Source organism: Mercenaria mercenaria, chromosome 6 (genome assembly GCF_021730395.1).
Source record: "Mercenaria mercenaria strain notata chromosome 6, MADL_Memer_1, whole genome shotgun sequence".
Classification (NCBI taxonomy): domain Eukaryota; kingdom Metazoa; phylum Mollusca; class Bivalvia; order Venerida; family Veneridae; genus Mercenaria; species Mercenaria mercenaria.
Genome location: NC_069366.1, coordinates 46,008,796 through 46,027,510, shown reverse-complemented (window position 1 = coordinate 46,027,510; position 18,715 = coordinate 46,008,796). Strand labels below are relative to the sequence as shown.

Sequence of the window (18,715 nt, the reverse complement as noted above, 5' to 3'; positions counted from 1 at the left end):
TTATGAAATAACAAATTCGCCAATGAAGGGAAAAAAATGTCAACACGCAAGTGTTTGCTTGAAATAGAGAGAAATTTTTACTTTTTAAAATCGATAAATAAATAATGGTGGGTATCTAAAACTGAAATATGTTTTTTTGAAAGTTTGGCCCCTATTTGTTGTATTTTGTTGGATGACAGCCGGGGGAAATTTTATAAATCGTTACAAAAAATGCGGGCTGTGAGGGGAGTGGGTGGGTTCTTTAGTAAATTATAAATTTAAATAGAATCAAATAGATTTCTACCGTATGAAAATTGAGGAGAAATTGATTGTTGGAATTTTAAGAATTTGTCGCATGCAGTGATCCCTTTGTTAAAGGGGTATAAACAATTACAATTTAATGAAATAGTAAGTGGACGAATTTATTACTTTGTTTTAGCATTTTGGAAAATTGTCTTGCTCAGTAATATGACAAGTAAATTATAAAATGTTCATTAATATAGCTTGATGCACTGTAAATGAATGCGATCTTTATGTCATGACAAATTCGAGGGCTTAGCGAAAAAAACTTTTTGTTCTTCTTTTTTTATAATTAATAAAGTTAAATATTTTTTTTCAAACTAACCCACAAATTTTTTTTTGCAACTAGCTAGATAAATTGTGGGGGAAATTTTCCCAGCTTTACAGCATGATCATTGATTACGGCACTTGTTTGGTACCAACCAGTTGATTATTTTTTGGCAAAAAAGATGTTCATATAATTCTAAGTTATTCTGTAAAGCACTTTTAAAATTCACTTGTCTGTACCTTCACTTGGGCAATACGGACAACTTTTTTGGCTGCTTTTTTGCTGCTTTTTTTATCTGGGAATCTTTGTATAATAGAATTTATGTTTGATTTAAAAGAAAAGCCCCCCTTTTCCGTGAAAGTAAAAATTTTCTTGGGGGAATTCAGCTGCAAAATACATTTTCCCCGTTGTAAGCCCTTTTTTCTACAAGTAGCTTCCTTCACAAAAGAAAAAGTTTTTAATGTCACAAAAAAAGGAGGAAAGTTTAAACTGCTTTGGGGAAAAGGGGAAATCAAATGTAAATTATTTCTGTTGATTCACTTAAACTTGACCCCAATGCAACTTTCCATTTGAACGTTTTGCTGAAATTAGGGTAAACACCGGTTTGCAAAATTTTTATTGATTGCCCGAACGGGTGTAAATTTTGCAATTTTCACTCTTCAAGTACTTTTCCAACGGTTTTTCAACCGGAGGTTGGGAGATTCTCAACAGAATTTGGCTTTTTAAGTCTTTTAATTTTTAAAACAAAGGGGGGTGGACTAGACTTCGAAAATGAAAAAAAAACTTATACAGGTAGCTGGCAAGGTGTTGATATTTTTTGGGAATTTTTAAAGAAAAACTTAATAGATTTTCTTTGGGCTACCCGGTTTTCCACCTTTTCCTGCATTTGCAGACTTCATTTGGGAAAATGGAAAAAGAAAATTTTAAAAAGTTTTTTTTTCAGTGACTTCTAAAATGGAGAAGTTTCACTTCAATGCATTTGTTTAGAATTTTGACCTGATTGTTGAATGTTTTAAAAGTCACGTTATAGGAAAGCACCTTTGTTTTAAAGATTACAGAAGGGCATGTGAAAACTCTCCATAATTTTTTTGGAGTAATTTAAATTTTTTAACTGTTTTTACAGTTTTTTATATTTTACTTTTAGTTCATAAATTTAGTTCAAATTTTTTTTTTTTTTAAAGGGTCCAATCAAAACAGGAAGTTTTGAAAAAAAGACCTTAAAAGGACTTACAGTGGGTTGTGCCTTAAAAGCGTTCAAAAATTTCAATCGCTGCTTTGGGAAAAGCATCATTTGCGAAATTTTCTCAACTCTTTCTGGTATCATGTTACTGAAATTAATACAAAATCTTTGTTAAAACTGACGATTTTAAGGAAGAAAAAGTAAAAGAGTGAATAAAAAAAAGGGTTCCTTAATAGAAATTTGTATTCCCGTTTTAGACTTTATGTCAATTGTGATTTTAAACATAGTGAAAGTGAACAAGTATTTGAAACGTTTTTGAAATCCTTGGTGAACTTTTTCATAAAAAAAGGATATTGAAAATAAAGAGACCGGGGATAAAAAACTTAGAAAAAAACAAATCTTTAAACAGAAAAATTGCAAGAAAGGAGTCAAAACCCTAAAAAAATTCAAGAAACAAAAAAAACAGCTTAGTAGAAAAATGTACGTATTTAAAAGTAAATTAAACCTGGGGACCGTTCAGAATCTGAAGTTAAACGGTTAAAAAAAAACCAAAGTTTAAATTAATTCGCCAAAAGCAAAAGTTTAAGAAAGACTTAAAAACCAATGTATACTGTTGCAAAAAAAAAACTTAAAATCATGCAAAAAAACTTTAACGCTAAAACATTGCATTACAAAAAAGGGTTTACATGTTAAAAAGCAGTACTGACCAGCGTCCCAGTTACAAGGGTTTTTGATGAAAAAGATCAGGTTTTAAAAATAAATCGATTTTAAAAAGTCAGTGAATGACCTTAGATAAACTGTGACTACATGGAACAACTTTGAATGACAAAACAGGTTGAGCTTTTTTTACGAAAGTTAATTCTTTAAAAAAAAAAAACCCGGTTTTATGAACTTAAGCAATTGTAAAGTGCCCATCACAAAAACCCAAATAAAAAGGAGGTGTTACACTTCAGGGAAAGAAAACCCAAAAAATTACCAAAAAAGCACAATAGAAAAATTCTCAAAAACGTTGTTACTCAAAAAAATTTTCACATGTTTTTCCATCAAAGGGAAAAACCCTTTCTTGTCACGTGAAAAAAAACTCGTAAATTTGGGGAAAACTTTTCAACACTTACATTGTTAGGACGAAAATAAACACCTTACTTTCTTGACTTAGAGAAAGTTCAACAAATCACGAAAACTGCATTTGATACTTTTCAAACCCTATTAACAACTTGACAGCTGTGAAAGAAGTGAAAACAGTGTTGGTGATAATCATTTCAAACATGTCAAACAATGTCGACCGGCCAGCCTGGGAAAAAGGGTTTAATAAAATTTTTTAGAAAATTTTAGGAAAGAAAAATTCCCGAATTTTTTTTTACTGGATGGGAAGAACTAACAAAAGGGAAAAGTGCTCTTTTTTTCAAAAATCCCCATTTTCTTGGTTTACACTTACATCTTTTTTCTGAAATTAGTGGGAAAAAGTTTTTAGGTTTGGAAAATTTGAGGGGCAAAGCTTTAGGGTCAAAAAATGATGGAATGAAATCTGATTTTTGGGAAAGCCCCGGAAACAGCAAAGTAGACGTCGTGGGTGCAAGCAATGCCTTTCAAGGGGAGGGGACAGAAAAGTGGTTGTTACCAGACTTTAACTTATCTGTCCCTTTACTAAACAAAGTGTTAAGTTTTCAGGGACCAGGAAATGGGTTTTAATGTAATTTTTTTTTTGGCGGGGGTACTTATTACACCATAGGGATGTTATTTCATTTTTTTGAAAAAAAACATCTTCCCACAAATAGACTACAAAAAGCATTAATTTCTTGGACGTAAAAGAAAATGTTCTCACGCAAGCTGTAAAATCTAGGATTTATTCAAATATTACAGCGCCCTTTTGAGGACCTTTAAAGTGGCAGCCACACATAAAAGGGAAAAATTACTAGTTTTTTCTTCTACGTATTTTGAGCGAAATCGAAAGGATTCATCTGGTTTTCCCAACTGCGAAGAGTACCCTTTTGATTCAGCTTTTTCATAAAGAAAGATACTCAGCACTTGTACTTTAAAATGGAAATGGAAAGAAAATGCTGCACGATAGCCCGACAAGCCATGCTTTGCATACTTTTTAAAAGGATGTTGGTGATCATTGCCAGGGGGAAAATTTTGAACCCAAAGACGACATTAGAAAGAGAACAAAATCAGTTTTCCTCTAACAAAACTTCCAAAATTTGCATTTTGGGTTTTTGGATTTTCAACTTTGATATAGGGCCCCCAAACCTCTACTTTAGTAAAAGAAACATTCCATGTATACCATAACAAAACTAGGGGGAAAGGATAGGGGGTTTTTTCTGATGATGAGTTAGACCAACAATGAAAGAAAGTAGAAAGGAGGCAGAAAAAACAGGGAGACATTTTAAAATATGCAGGAAAAAAAAGAGCAAAAAAGAAGGATATTTGCTGAAAAAGGGCTGACAGAAAGGAAAAAAAGAAAAAAAGAAAAAGCAAAAAGAGGAAATTTTTTAAAAAATTTTATATTATGAACTTTGGCCCGACTGAAAAACCCAAAAAACAAGGCCCTTGGAAAATTCATAGTGACCCCGAAAAAAGGGAAGCTTTTAAGTGGGAGCTCAAATTTAGGGGATTTGGGTTTGAACAAAAACATAAAGACCCAACAGGTTCAAAAAGCAAGAAAAGGAATTTACTTTTATAAAAGAAATCATTGGGAAAATTTTAAAAAACTTTGAATGAAGCACCAAAGGGCCCTCAATAACGGGCTAAACAATGCTCCATTATTAGTTGGAAAACGAATTCAGCTCTTTCCAAGAAGTACATATTTGGGAGAGTATATCCCTGGGACCAAGCTATCCAGACTGGTATAATGGGGGTATGACGGAGAAGCGTTTACACATCAAACTGCTTGAGGGTTACAAAATGGCGATTTGAAGATACTACCAGAGCCGTTGAGGGTTTTCCAGTTAGACGTTCCCGTTACAGCTGAGCTTCAGTTTCCCGTTACGATTCCTCCTTTCTTTTCAATCCAGTTACAGCATCATTCATTACAGATTTTAAATCCCCGACGCTTCCATCTAAGTTTATCTTTACCCCGTTGGATCCACTCCCAGTTCAGCTTATTCCAATTGCGTTTTGTCCAAATTTGAGCATTTTTTTCCCAAATTCCTTGCAGTTACCACATTAGGTTTTTTTGCGAAATTAAACATTCCTTTTTGTTTTCTCAAAAATAAGCACTCCTCGATAAGCAAGAACTGGTTCATTTATTGCTGCAGGCTTTTTAAAATATTTTGCACAGGGTTGGATATAAGGAGTAACTGATTAAGTTTTAAAGGGGGGTAATATTTTTGTTTATAATTGATTTTAACCCTTTTAAAATGGCAAAGGGATAGATATCAGTTTTGCACAGAACAAAAAAGGGGCTTAGTTTTGTTTTGGGCCTTTTTTAAACCCATTAATACTGATTTCATATATTCTTAATCATTGAACTAGATCACCCGGGGATCGTCATCCCGTTGACCAAGATCTATAAGGTTGCCCCGTCAGTAGAATCAGATTTAAGGGTTTTTCAGTTCCTTTATTTTCAATTTTTTTTTTGTTTTTTTTTTGTTGTTTTTTTTGCATGACCTGTTATTGTTTTTGCATGCAAAAATTTTTAAGATGATTTTTTAGCACCTAATAACTCTAGGTTACATTTTTACTGTCTCAAGAGAAAAGTTGTTTTTTGGATTTTTTTGGGTTTTGCAAAAAATTTTGGAGTACGTTTCATAATAAATCACACAATACCGTTTATTTAAAAAGATTTTTTCCCCCAAATTTTTAAGTACATGGAGCACATGACGCCTAGATCTACACTGATCATAAAATAAAAAAAAAAATTCCAAAAGACACCCTTTTCTCGTGCGCGGTCCATTTCATTTATATAAGGGAAAATTTATAAAAATGATCTTAAAATTTTAAACATCAAAACAGGGGTCAATTAGGATAAAACCTAATACATGTAAAAAATTTTCAAACTTTTGGGGGCATGGCCAGGGGAGCATTACAGAATGAGATCTGGCAAGACTCTTGTTTTAATTCTAACTTTAAAGATCTTTGCCTTAAAATTTTAACTTAAAGATGTTACCGTTGGGCTTTCTGCAAAACATTTAATACTTCTTTTTAGCCTGGGGTTTTTAAAAAATTCAAAATACCCAATTGTTTGTTTAAAATTTACAGATTTTGAATACAACTTCTCTTTACAGGGAAAAAAACACAGTAAAATAGACAAATTGAACTTTCCCCCAGAAAGACAGTCTATAGCTAGGTGATTATTTTTTCTGAACTCTTTATTTTGTCCAAATTCAGTGAGAGAATTAAAATTAACTGATATTGTTTACATGAATTTTTTTTCTATTTTCTGTACAATTAATTTTTTTAATTACCGTTACAACTTATGTGTGTGTGTGGGGGTGTTTAAAATTAAAAATATAAAATATATAAAATAATTTTCATTTGTTTCAGAAATTTTCAGAGATGTTCAAGGTTCCCCAGAGAAGAATTCCATTATCATTACATACAAGTCCAAGGTCAAGGCGAACTTATTGTCAAAGGTCAAGGGCAACTATTAAAGGTTAGTAAAAGTTTCAGTATTGGTAATATTTGCACTGCGTTTCTTTGGTCATAACAGGTCAATGTGAAACATTAGTACTGTTTTAAGACAGTGACATTTTTGTCACTTTCACATGTTTTGAATGACGCATTTTAGACCTTTTAGGGGATGATTTTACCATAATTTATTTATCTAAAATGAAAATACTCCAAAAATATTAAAAAATACTTCCTTTAAAGTGTTTTGGGTGGCTAACTTTGAGCAAACTTTGTCATGTTGTTTTTAAAAATAGTGAGGTCACTTTTTGGCAATTTCTGAAATAAGGCACATTTACGAGCCTGACCCTGTTCTATCTAAAAACGTCACCAAAAATTTGTTTTTGCACATTTTGGTCCAAAATAAGGTTTTTTGGCATCCAGTGGCTTTATATAATATGGAAATGCAGTCAAAATGAGGATTAAAATTGGATTAAAAAATCCTGTAGCATTGCTATCAGAGGCGCACCTTGAAAAGCTGGAAAAGTTGCCATATGACCAAAATTGTGTCAGTGTAAATCTAAACAGAACAAAAAAAAAAATTAATATCTCTAGTAAGAGAGTAGTAAAAGCTGCTGACTTCTGTTTACTTATACCCATCACCTGTGGGTTCGAATCCAGGCTTTGCATTCAGAATGGTTTTCTAAGAGGAAGTCATCCAGCCAGCTTGAAGAAGTGAGGTAAAAAGTATCAGTAGCTGAGCTTTGCACTGTTCAAGTTAAATGATGGTCCATTGGCTGCAATCAAGATTTGTTGATTATACATTGCTGAAAATACCCTGCTTCACATTACTAGAATAAAACTTATTTGTTATTAGTTTTTGAAAATTGATTTAAATATTTATGTAATGAAGGAGTAGTTTGTCTACAACATTGTTAAAGGTAAAAGATCTGGCTGCTGTATCACCCAACAAACCGGTGAAAATATTTATCAACTAGAACGAAGATACTGCCTTAGGTCTTAGACAGGAATTCATCAGGATTAGGGCAAACAAAGAGGGTGATAGGGAAGCTGTTGTTGCAGGTATGTCTCCAAATATTCTATATAGGATTGATTTCTGTTTCTCTGAATTTTATGAAGAAGATCCCTTGGAAACATAGAACACAACCAAGCAGAATAATAGCAGACTCATTACTGAGTATGTTTATGAGTTGCTGAAAAGTGCAACATCTCTCATGCCCCCAAGCACTGGTTTAAGCAGAAGTTTGGAAATATAAAATTAAATGGACTCTGTGGTCTCAAAACCACAGAAAATATAACAACACAGAGTAAACATGGCAAAGTTACGTTTAAATTTAGTTTGAGAAGATAAAACTTTGTTAAGAAGCAAACTTACATTTCTCTTGTTTGGAAGTCTTTGCCAGTGATCTTTACCTAGTCATTGTATAGTTAACATTTCTGGTGTATTATGTTAACACTAAGTCTTAAGCTTTTTAAAGATATATATATCTATAGTAAACAAGTCAAATGGTTTATCGCGGCCAGAAATTTGTAGAAACCGGACAGAAGTTGCGAAATTGTCAGTTGTGCAGGAAAGAAGCGTTTACCATAATGTCCAGTACTGGACAGGTATAGTGACCATGCACTGACACAGCCAATTTTCTCAGAGGGGGGATCTGATCCCCTGCCCCTCCCCCCCCACCTGGAAATTTTGAAATTTAGCACTTCATTTTTTTGCATTCTGGACTAAACTGTTAAATTTGGGAAAATGATAAAATCAAGCTTTCTTGAAGGTAAAATTCTTAGTTTCTTTTAGATAAATAAGATGAATTATGTCGGGGTCCTATGTAGCAGCAGCCGCATATACTTTACATGCAGTCCTAATGTTGCCTTTTTCGACCCCCCCCCTCCACCCCCCCTCTTCTGGATCTGCGCATGGTGACATATCATGCTTTCTGTTTATGCAGGTAACTTGTGTTTGGTTAAATTTCAACAGAGCACAATTGTCTGAACAGTGTACAAACTCATTACTGTTTTTTCAGGCAAGGGTGGAAAAAAAGTGGTAGACAATGAAAGCAGTAACAGTTTTATAAAAAAAATAAACAATGAGACAAACATTTCCAACATCTTTGGACGGTTCAAAAATCCCATGTTAAACATACGATAAAGCCCGAAACACGTGAAAATGTTCCGAATGTAAATCGGTTGAAGTACGCGCTCTATGTATAAAATTAGATTGTGCGTCTAGATTGATTAAACTGGGCGAGTCTACTTACTTATTACTTGAGGATGAAAAAAAAACGTGTTTTTTAAATGTTGCTCTTAAACAAGGGTGGCGGTTGAACTACTAAAAGTACAACAACAGTTAATTCACAACAAATCGTACGGTATGTTTTATAATCAGTAGAAGCTAGTCGTATTTACGCTTATGAGACCTGTTTCACCCATAAGTAAAGAATTCACAGGTCCATCATGAAATACTTTTCCCAGCGCGCATATACTTGTCCTATTCAATATGATCGCGGCTCATCGGCCGCGATCAATAACTACAGGGATTGTTCTTATCATTACTCTCATAGTCATCTTGAATGAAGTTTTAACCTAATTTATTAAATATAATTGTAAGTCAGAAGAATTGAAGTATGTAATCTATGTATTTGTGTAGGCCCAGGGCCAAACCATGTCTCTGAAATGTATTCATTGTAAAATATGAATGTATGTTATTAGAAAAGACAGCTGGTATAGAAAGTGTGCTATGTTCATGTCAAAGAAACTTTAAGCAATACTTACAATCACACTGACCTAATAATATATAAATATGACATAAAAGTACTGTGAAATTGTTTAACCTTTACCCTGCTAAATTTCTAAAATGTACTGGTCAGTCATTCAATTTGGGCAGTACCATCTATTATTCAAGAGGTGTACGCTGAAGATTTACTGACTGAATAGCGAACAGTGCCGACCATGATCAGCCTGCACTGCACGATTCGAATGTGCAGGCTGATCTTGGTCTGCACTGGATGCAAAGGCAGAATCATTTGCCACCAGCAGGCTAAAGGTTATAAGTTTGTGTGATTTGGGCCCAAAGGGCTATTTTGTGGGGATTAACTGGTAAATGTGGATTTTGGCCTTTGAACATGAAATGAATGGGAATTTTACTGTTTGTTGGGATTTTATATCATGGATTGACTCAACAGCAAAATCCATGAATTCAAAATTAGTCTTCCACAAAAATTAATGATTTCACAGGAGGAGTCGATAGAAGGATTTATGCAAATAAATATATTTTGTATTGATTCTTTTAACGGACACTTATATTCTGTTTTAGCACTTTTGGCAAGAACTTTTCCAGACCATGTGGAAACAAGCATACATAATTGACATAATGTATCTGGTGTTAGGATTGTTGGGAATAAATGTTGGGGAACTCCACGGCAATCTCTCGCAAACTCAGATAATCTCCCATGGGAAAATGATGTTTAATGGGTAATTGTTTAACTTTACAGTTTAGGTAACATCTCAGGACTTGTGTCAGTTCTACTGATCGTTTGATGTTTTTGTAGCAAGTGAAATTTCATGGTTTGCGTCAAAATGGCTATTTCGTTTGATGAATTCATTGATATCAACCTTAGAAGATCATATATTAGTAGATGGAAATTTTAGTTGTTCCTTGGGATTTTATTTCTTTGATTGACGCAACCACGAAAACTGTAAAAATTGGTTCCTCATAAATATTAATGATTTAACAGTATAATGACTTGATTTAAAAGCCTGTATGATTGAACAATGGAGCATATAGTTATGCACTGAAAGTAATGTAATCATTATGTCTCCTCCCTCCTCCCCCCCCCTCCCCCCATCCCCATAGTAGTGGGAGACATATTGTTTTGCCCAGTTTGTTTGTCTGTTAGTCTGTGTGTCCGTCACACTTCATTTCCGATCAATAACTGGAGAACGTTCAAACTTACTAGGGTGGTAGGGCTTATGCAGTATAGGACCCCTATTGTTTTTTGGGGTCACTCCATCTAAGGTCAAGGTCACAGGGGCCTGAACATGGAAAACCATTTTCAATCAATAACTTGAGAACTACTTGACAAACCTATTTATAAGTTAAGGACCATCTTAGGGGTGGACGGTTCGTGTTGGTGTGTGTGTGTGGGGTGGTGGGGGACAAATTCAAATCATTTTTGTTTGCAAGTAGTCTTCTGTCAGAGTTTAAATACATTGCGGATATTGAAATTTCGAGACTCGAGGGAATTTTCAGTTGGGTTGTCTTCAGCACTGGTCTGACTGTGTTCTCTTGATGCAAAATCATTCAAGAGGTCACATGACAACAGTATTAAGGATGCAATAGTTTTCCATAATAAACTGGTGAAAACCCATAATCAAGACAACAAAGAAGAAGAAAAAAATCATTTTTATTTGGTTTCTATTAACTTTTCAATTTCCAAGCTGTACCCTGCCACTGAATTTGTGAAGCAATTGACTTTCTTTACATTCATGTACATATAAACTTTTTAGTGCCTGTATTCTTAAAGGAAATGCGATTCATAAAAATAAAAGTAGCCCCTAATAAACAAGTGGTTTACTTAAACAAAAACTTTCGTGTTATTAAACCACACTACCCTATTGGAACATGACAGTGGTATACACAACGTATGTAAAATTATTTTGGTACAACATTTCTTGGTTGTAGTCATGACAGAAATTAATTCATTTCCAATTTTCAGAGATAACATATGGGAATTCTAATTGTTTTCATGGATTGAAGCAACCGTAGCATCCATGAAAATATTAGTCACCAACAATACTGTATTAATGCAGAAAGTTAATATTTTGTTCACTGCAGTGATTTCATCAGTTTAGTTCTGTTATTTCTTTCGTGTAAAAATTGCCTGTTATTTCTGCCATTTCTTTACGAATTGCCTTTTATTTATTTCTTTTTTTTTTTGGCAACTTGCCTGTTGCATCTCCAATTTGACTTCAAATTGCCTGTTATATCTTTCATTTCCATACAATTTATTGATGTTTCTTTTGTTTTTTACAACTTGTGTGTTATTTCTTAAGTATGTCTATATATTGCCAGTAATTTCTTTGATTTCTATTCAGATCACCTGTTATTTCTTTGATTTCTATACCAATCTATTTATTTTTCTTCTGTTTTTCCCAAATTGCCTGTTATTTCTGCAGTATGTGTACATTTTGCCAATAGCTTCTCTTATATCTATTCAGATTGCCTGTTATTTGTTTGAGTTCTATACCGATCTATTTATTTTTCTTCTGTTTTTATTTGTACCTGTAAATATTGCCAGTAATTTCTTTGATATCTTGTAAGATTGCCTGTTATTTCTTTGATTTCTATACAAATCTGTTGATATTTCTTCTGTTTTCCTTCTTCAACTTGTCTGTTATTTCTCCAGTATGTGTTCCACTTGTCAGTAATTTCGTTGGTTTCTATTCCAGTTGTCTGTTATTCTTCAGCTTCTATATGTTTAGATAAATGCCTGTCTTTCTTCCATTCTATATGTATTTCATGTTACTTCTTCTATTTGTCTGCAACTTTTCCATTGATTAAAATATTAAGTAATCTGCAAATATGTATCTTTGCCACATTGTTTCTTTCACGCGTATTTAGAGATCTTACATAGAAGTTTAGAGCATCAGTTTGACGGTTCTCTTGTTCCATGCATTGTCCTATCAAGTTTAAAGCTGTTTCCCTGTGACCCAGGTTTGGTTCTGTTTCAACTGTCTGAATGAGTTCTGTAAGAGCCCTTTGTTGTTCTGTTGCTTTCTGAAGATGGCCAAAAGTTTTGTACTGCAGGAAGTAGAGGTAAGGGAGCGAATCCACCACAGCCCAGTCCATCCAGTAGTCTTTGTCTTCATTTCTGTGAAACATGTCTTCTTGTGTAGATCTATACATTTCATAGCGTAGTTCATGTGGAACACACTTCATTTCGCAAGGTAAGAACCTTACACAAAAGGATGTGATATATTTGATTAGTTCTTTACTTCCTGTACTGGCTTTATCAAAGAATCCCTGTCTTACATGTATGTATGTCACTGGTTTTTTCCAACATTTACATATAGTTTCCACATTTTTCTTATCGTACTCGCATTCAGTATTCTGGAGAATACACACTGTTCTGTCCATATCTCCTGAACAGTATAATGCTGATGTAAGCTTCAGTTTACCAGATGATAAATCAGAGTTTAAGCCAGCTGAAAACAAGGCCAATGCGTGTGAGGATATAGTTTTGTTAATGTCAAGGTCGTGAGAGGCAATAGCAGATGCTAATGATGAACAAAGGAAAGGTATGAGAAGTATGTATGCAGATTTTTCCAACCTGCTTAGGGCCATCCCATCATACCTTCTAACAAGAGTATCAACAAATGATCTACTTTGCTCTATTTCATTTCCACCTTCCATTATATTTTTTAAAAGAGCAACGTGATAAATGCTTAGGAGTGTAGCAATAACCCCTAGTAGCGTTCCGTGAATTCTGGACGGGGAATTGTAATGCTGAATGGTTTTATGTAATAGTATGTCTGGTAATATCCCCATCTTTACCATATATCTCAAGCCAAGGCAGTCAATAGTAATACTCTGCAGTAAATCTCCATCAGTGCATCTGTCCATGAGAGACTGCAGGATTGCAGTAAGTTTAGGTTTAACTGATGCAGAAATTTTTCCTTTCAAGAGGTTGTTCTGAGGAACTATGAAATGTGGACAGTTTCCATTCTCAACATTATTTTGCAGTTTTGAAAGGCAGCTTTTTAAACATTGAAGTAAATTGTCTGCCTGCCATTCAGCTGACTTTGTATTGTGAATATAATGAAATAAAACAGTTTTGCACATGAAGCTTGTGATGACATCATTACACTCAGGATTTATGAATGTTTTGAGAATCATCTTCATGAGGACGTAACATCTAATTTGTGTAATGTTTAAACTGAACATCAGACATCTCTCGGCATGGGAAGTCGATATTCTCCATTCGAGTTCCTCATTCTTACCACTTGTACTGCCTACTGGTACAACAAAACATCCTGTAGTTTTGCAGTATCTCTTTATGTCCTCGGTAGGCCATCCTCCGATACCTTGTTTTAGTAACCAAGGTTTGGCTTCTGTAGGCCATGATTTACAATACCGTGCTGAAACATTATCTTGAGCATTTGTTTGCGCATTTCCTTGATAAACATGTGCAGGACCATTTTTGCCATCATAATTTACACCTAAGTGATCAAAAAAAGTGTTTTTCATCAACACCCTTCCTTTTCCATCTACAACAACATGTTTTTCATCCCGTCTTACTGCAGTGATGGGAAGAGGAACATCTTTCTGCAAAAATTGTAAAAGACAATAACCAGGTGGTGTGGTCTCATCCTGGACCATGAGTATATTCTGGGCTTCAGGTTTCCACTCACTCAAGTTCTGTATCACATTCAAATTATGATAAGCATAGAGTGTATCAATGTCTGAGTTAAGCTCCATTGTTGTAGAACCCTCTGACTGACTACCAAAATTATAGCTATTGATGTCCTTGCCCAGTAATCTGAGAGTAGTGTTCTCAACAGCTTCCATCAACATAAATGTCCTTCTCCTCTTCATCACCATTTTCTCACTAACGCCAATATCACCCAGCACTTCAGACAGTTTCATTGATATAATTTGAGATTTATTCGGAGTCTGTGACATTCTGAAATCATGAAAAGGATTACTAAAAAGTTATTCTTATCTCACCTGTAGCCGAAGGGTCACGATGAGTTACTGTGATAATATTTTGTGAAGTGTCCTTCCATGAAACAATTGCTTTAAATTTTTACCAAGTTAATAGTCTTTTCGTATTTTCTCCATTCTAGATTCAGTAATATTATGCTCCAAAAAAAAATTCAGGGATGAGGAGGGTGGTGGGGAAGCGGCACTTTTATTGTTCTGTCCATCTATCTGTCCTTCCATTTATCCTTAAATCTTACCTCTTACAGTTTTCAAGGGATTTACTTACAAAAAAATTTCACTGTGAAGTGACTTGCGCATATTTTCAGGAGATGAATGTACTGTGTCTGGTTTTGGAGTTATGACCCTTTAAAATTTTAAAGGGTGCTGTATGTTATGCAATACTAATATAAGACTTGTCCAGATAACTCCAACAGTTTTCAGGGAACTGTAGCAAATTACCAGGAATGTATCAATATGAAGTGACCTTGTGCATGTCTTCAGGATGTGTATGTACCATGACCAGTTTAGGAGTTATGGCCCATTCAAATTTTACAGAATGTTTCATATTGCCCAGTACTGATATAAGGCTTGCAGAACAACTCCACTTACAGTTTTTTATGGATCTGGGGCAAACTTTAAACAAGTATTACTTTGAAGTGAAATATCCCGTATTGTCAGGACATACATGTATCATTTTTATATGCCCTTCTGAAAGATGGGACGTATATTGGGAATGCCCCTGGCGGGGTGGCGTGCTGGCGGCGTCTACAAACTTTGTCCGGAGCATTTCTTCTTCATGCATGGAGGGATTTTGATGTAAATTGGCACAAATGTTCACCATCATGAGACGGAGTGTCATGCGCAAGAACCAGGTCCCTAGATCAAATGTCAAGGTCACACTTAGAGGTCAAAAGTCAGATACAAGAATGACAACTTTGTCCGGAGCATTTCTTCTTCATGCATGGAGGGATTTTGATGTAACTTGGCACAAATGTTCACCACCATAAGACGGAGTGTCATGTGAAAGAACCAGGTCCCTATGTCTGAGGTCAAGGTTAAGGTCTTGTGGACTGACTTCCCGTTGTTACTACTATAAATAGCTTATTCTTGAAACTTTTTAACCTGGTTGTTAGAATTGGACATGGCATAGTTTGGGCTTACTGTTTACCAAACATATACAGAATATGTTTTACTGTAACATCTGCATGACGGGCGTATATTGTGACATTCTGGCACTCTTGTTCATATTAACAATATATGCATGTACATGTACTGCCTTATACCCCTCCGTAACCCCGGTATATATATTGCCGACTATACATCCCTTCTGTTCACCCCAAAAATAAGAAATTTTCATTGTCACTAGGTCAGATCATAGAAAAACCATGTTAACACTCTTGATACATATACCATATTTTCTACGTAATCATTATAATTCTTTGTTAGGATATTTGTCTCTAGGAAATCTAGATCAAGGTCAAAACTGGGTTACTTGGTCAAAATTTAGCACACTAGGTCAAATATAGAAAACTAGAAGCCACATTTTCTACTTGATCTGCATAAAACTTTGTCAGAATGTTTGTCTCTATAATATCTACGTCTATTTTTAAACTGAATGATCTTGGTCAAAAGCTAGGTCACATGGTCTAATCATAGAAAGACATTGTTGACACTCAAAAGGCCACATTTTCTACCTGTCCTTCATGAGACATGGTCAGAATGTTTATCTGTTTTAAATCTAGGACAAATTTGTAACTGGGTCACTTTGGGAAAAAACTCTGTCATTAGGTCAAATCATAGAAAAACTTTGTTAATACTGTAGAAGCCACTTTTTCTACTTGATCATCATAAATCATTGTCAGAATGTTTGTCTGTATGGAAACTAGGTGAACTGAAAGTTGGGTACCTCAAGTCAAAAACTATGTTACTAGGTCAGATCATTGAAAACCTTGGTTAATGATCTATCTGAGTTACATAAAACATGGTCAAAATGTTTGTGTATGAAATCTAGGTCAAATTAGATACAAGGTTACCTGGGGTGAGAAATAGGTCTGGTGAGCAATACAGAGCCTTCAGGGCCCTCTTGCTAACTGTCTGACCTGTAAGTCAGTTACAGCTATTCCATAATTTTAACATGACACCAGGAAATCTTACTAATCAATCAAAGAGCTGCATTTTCCAGCACCTACCATTTTCTACTTGTGTGAAATGAAGCATTTTTACAATGAGCACATTGTGACTATGAGCACATTTCGACTTCAGAAGTAAAAATCACACTTTTTCAGAAATTAAATTCAGTTTTTAACCATACATGCCCTAGTGGGTGCTACAAACTACGATACTTTAAAGTTTCATTTAAATATTATCTGTTTTTAAAACTGTGGTTAAAATTTAAAATTTGAGATTTTAAACTAGGAGTCTATGATAAAGTCAGAGTAATATGTAATTAGTACCCAAGTGAAATTAGCATAGTTTCGCAATGTTTTGGACATGTTGTAATTACGAATAAAGATTTGCCAATTTCTTCCTACTGCATTCCCTTGATTAAAAAAAGGTTTACCTCTAAGTTGGCTTGCAGCAGTCACTTCGCTTGTAAAAAAATCTGATATCCAAATTTCTGATTTCGACTTTGAAACATATTTTGAATGTCTATCTGTTATACGCGTTCAATAAAATTTGATAAAGGTTTGTTTATCAACTTGCACTGGTTAAAGCACACTACAGACTTAAATTGATTAGATACTAAAATATGTTATCTTTTTTACAAATGATAGTTTCAGTTAACAATGTAATTGTTCTTCAAATAAGATTAGATACAATTGTCTAACACAGGTAAATCATCTGTCCTATGATTTGATAGCAGTTTTAAACTAAGTAAATGATTATCAGGCATAGTCCCTTTGTCCTGCCAGATTGGCTATGTTTAAGCAAAACCTGTTATTACTGCATGGAACTTCTCTTACTTTGTTATCCAGCATAGCCTAGTACTGTGAAATCATCATCATCTGAAAGGGACTAACTTTTCATGGATATTATGCACTTGCATCAGTCCATGATATTAAATTCCATCCTAGATATTTCATCCTCATAATATAAAATCCACACATTCTTGATATTATGCCATCAAAATTAAATAACTTCAGAGTTAACATTGAACTGAAATAGCAGCATGGCAAGTTTGCATGAAACATGTGTGTGTTTGTTTGTGTTCGGGTTTAACGTCTTTTTCAGCAATTTTTCAGTCATATAAACGACGGTGTCTACTTGTAGCAGTGAGCACAATGCCCAACTTTATAGTGCTGCCTCACTGGAATATCACGCCGTAGACACGTGACATGATACCCCACCCAGTCACATTATACTGACACCGGACTGACCAGTCCTAGCACTATCCCCTTAATGCTGAACATGTAAAGTGTCATAAGAATACTTCAGCAGAGGTCATATTTCTTTAATGAATATCATTTGTTATTTTCAGGTCAGTATCTCTTGTTGGTGAGCAGGAAAGAAAAGTTTTGAAGGAAATTGTAAAAAAAAGCTAGAACACCGTTGAAGACCAGAATTGTACCTCAAGGTAAAACACTGAAAAATATTTAGAACATCTTATAGATAAACTGTTTTAGATTGGGATAGGATTTTTAGCTCATCTGATTTTTGAAAAAAAATCTACAAGGTATTGTCATCACTTGATGTCGGCGTTGGTTAAAATTTTTGTTTAGGCCCTCCGTTTCTCAAAAACCATAAAGCTACAGCTTTGAAACTTTGCATACTTCTTTGTCATCATTAGGTGACTTAGTAGGCCAAGAATCATAACTCTGATATGCATTTTGACAAAATTATGGCTCTTTTTATACTTAGAAAATTTGAGTTTCTTGGTTATTTTTAGCTCGACTATACGAAGTATGGAGAGCTGTCATACTCGTCCCGCGTCGGCGTCCTTCCGCGTCCGCACCGTGGTTAAAGTTTTGATGCACTTTCTCTTTATCTTTGTTATTACTCGATGGATTTGCTTCAAACTTAAAATAGATTTCCTCATCATCACCCACATCATATGACATAAGGACCATAACTCTTGCACCAATATTTCATGAATTATCCTCCCTTTAACTATTTCAGGTTAAAGTTTTGATGCACTTCCACTCTGTCTCAGTTATTACTAAATGGATTTGATTCAAACTTTAAACAGTCGTTTAACATTATCACTCACATCATATGACATAAGGGCCATAACTCTTGCATCAATACTTCATGAATTGTCCCCCTTTGTACTTAGAATTTTAGGTTAAAGTTTTGATGCACTTTCACTCTATCTCAGTTATTACTAAATGGATTTGTTTGTTTGTTTGTTTTGGGTTTAACGCCGTTTTTCAACAGTATTGCAGTCATGTAACGGCGGGCAGTTAACCTAACCAGTGTTCCTGGATTCTGTACCAGTACAAACCTGTTCTCCGCAAGTAACTGCCAACTTCCCCACATGAATCAGAGGTGGAGGACTAATGATTTCAGACACAGAGTTTATCAAATAGTCACGGAGAATTTGATTCAAACTTAAAATAGTTGTTCCACATCATCACCCACATCATATGACACAAGGTGCATAACTCTTGCACCAGTATTTTTTTAATTATGCCCCATTTTTGCTTAGAATTATACTTATTTAGTGTTTTGATACACTTTATCTTTATCTCTCTTATTACTTAATATTTTTTTACACAGACTCAAG

General features: G+C 34.5%; 2 protein-coding genes across 3 annotated transcripts in view; one reads left to right on the top strand and one right to left on the bottom strand.

The window, feature by feature from the left end:
• LOC123549026 (probable ATP-dependent RNA helicase DDX27) overlaps positions 1-18,715 on the top strand; it is a 92,524-nt gene that overhangs the window by 56,784 nt on the left and 17,025 nt on the right. The gene's annotated exons all lie outside the window — the stretch shown is intronic.
• LOC128557716 (uncharacterized) lies at positions 10,678-17,194 on the bottom strand. Its single transcript, XM_053545731.1, has 2 exons — positions 16,553-17,194; positions 10,678-13,972 (listed from the first exon to the last, which is right to left on the bottom strand). Exon 2 carries the CDS (start codon positions 13,969-13,971, stop codon positions 11,821-11,823), a length of 2,151 nt encoding a protein of 716 aa, XP_053401706.1. The 5' UTR covers position 13,972; positions 16,553-17,194; the 3' UTR covers positions 10,678-11,820.

Coding starts and splice junctions, on each gene's coding strand:
- LOC128557716 (XM_053545731.1), bottom strand. CDS start 13,971: ATGTCACAGACTCCGAATAAATCTCAAATTATATCAATGAAACTGTCT.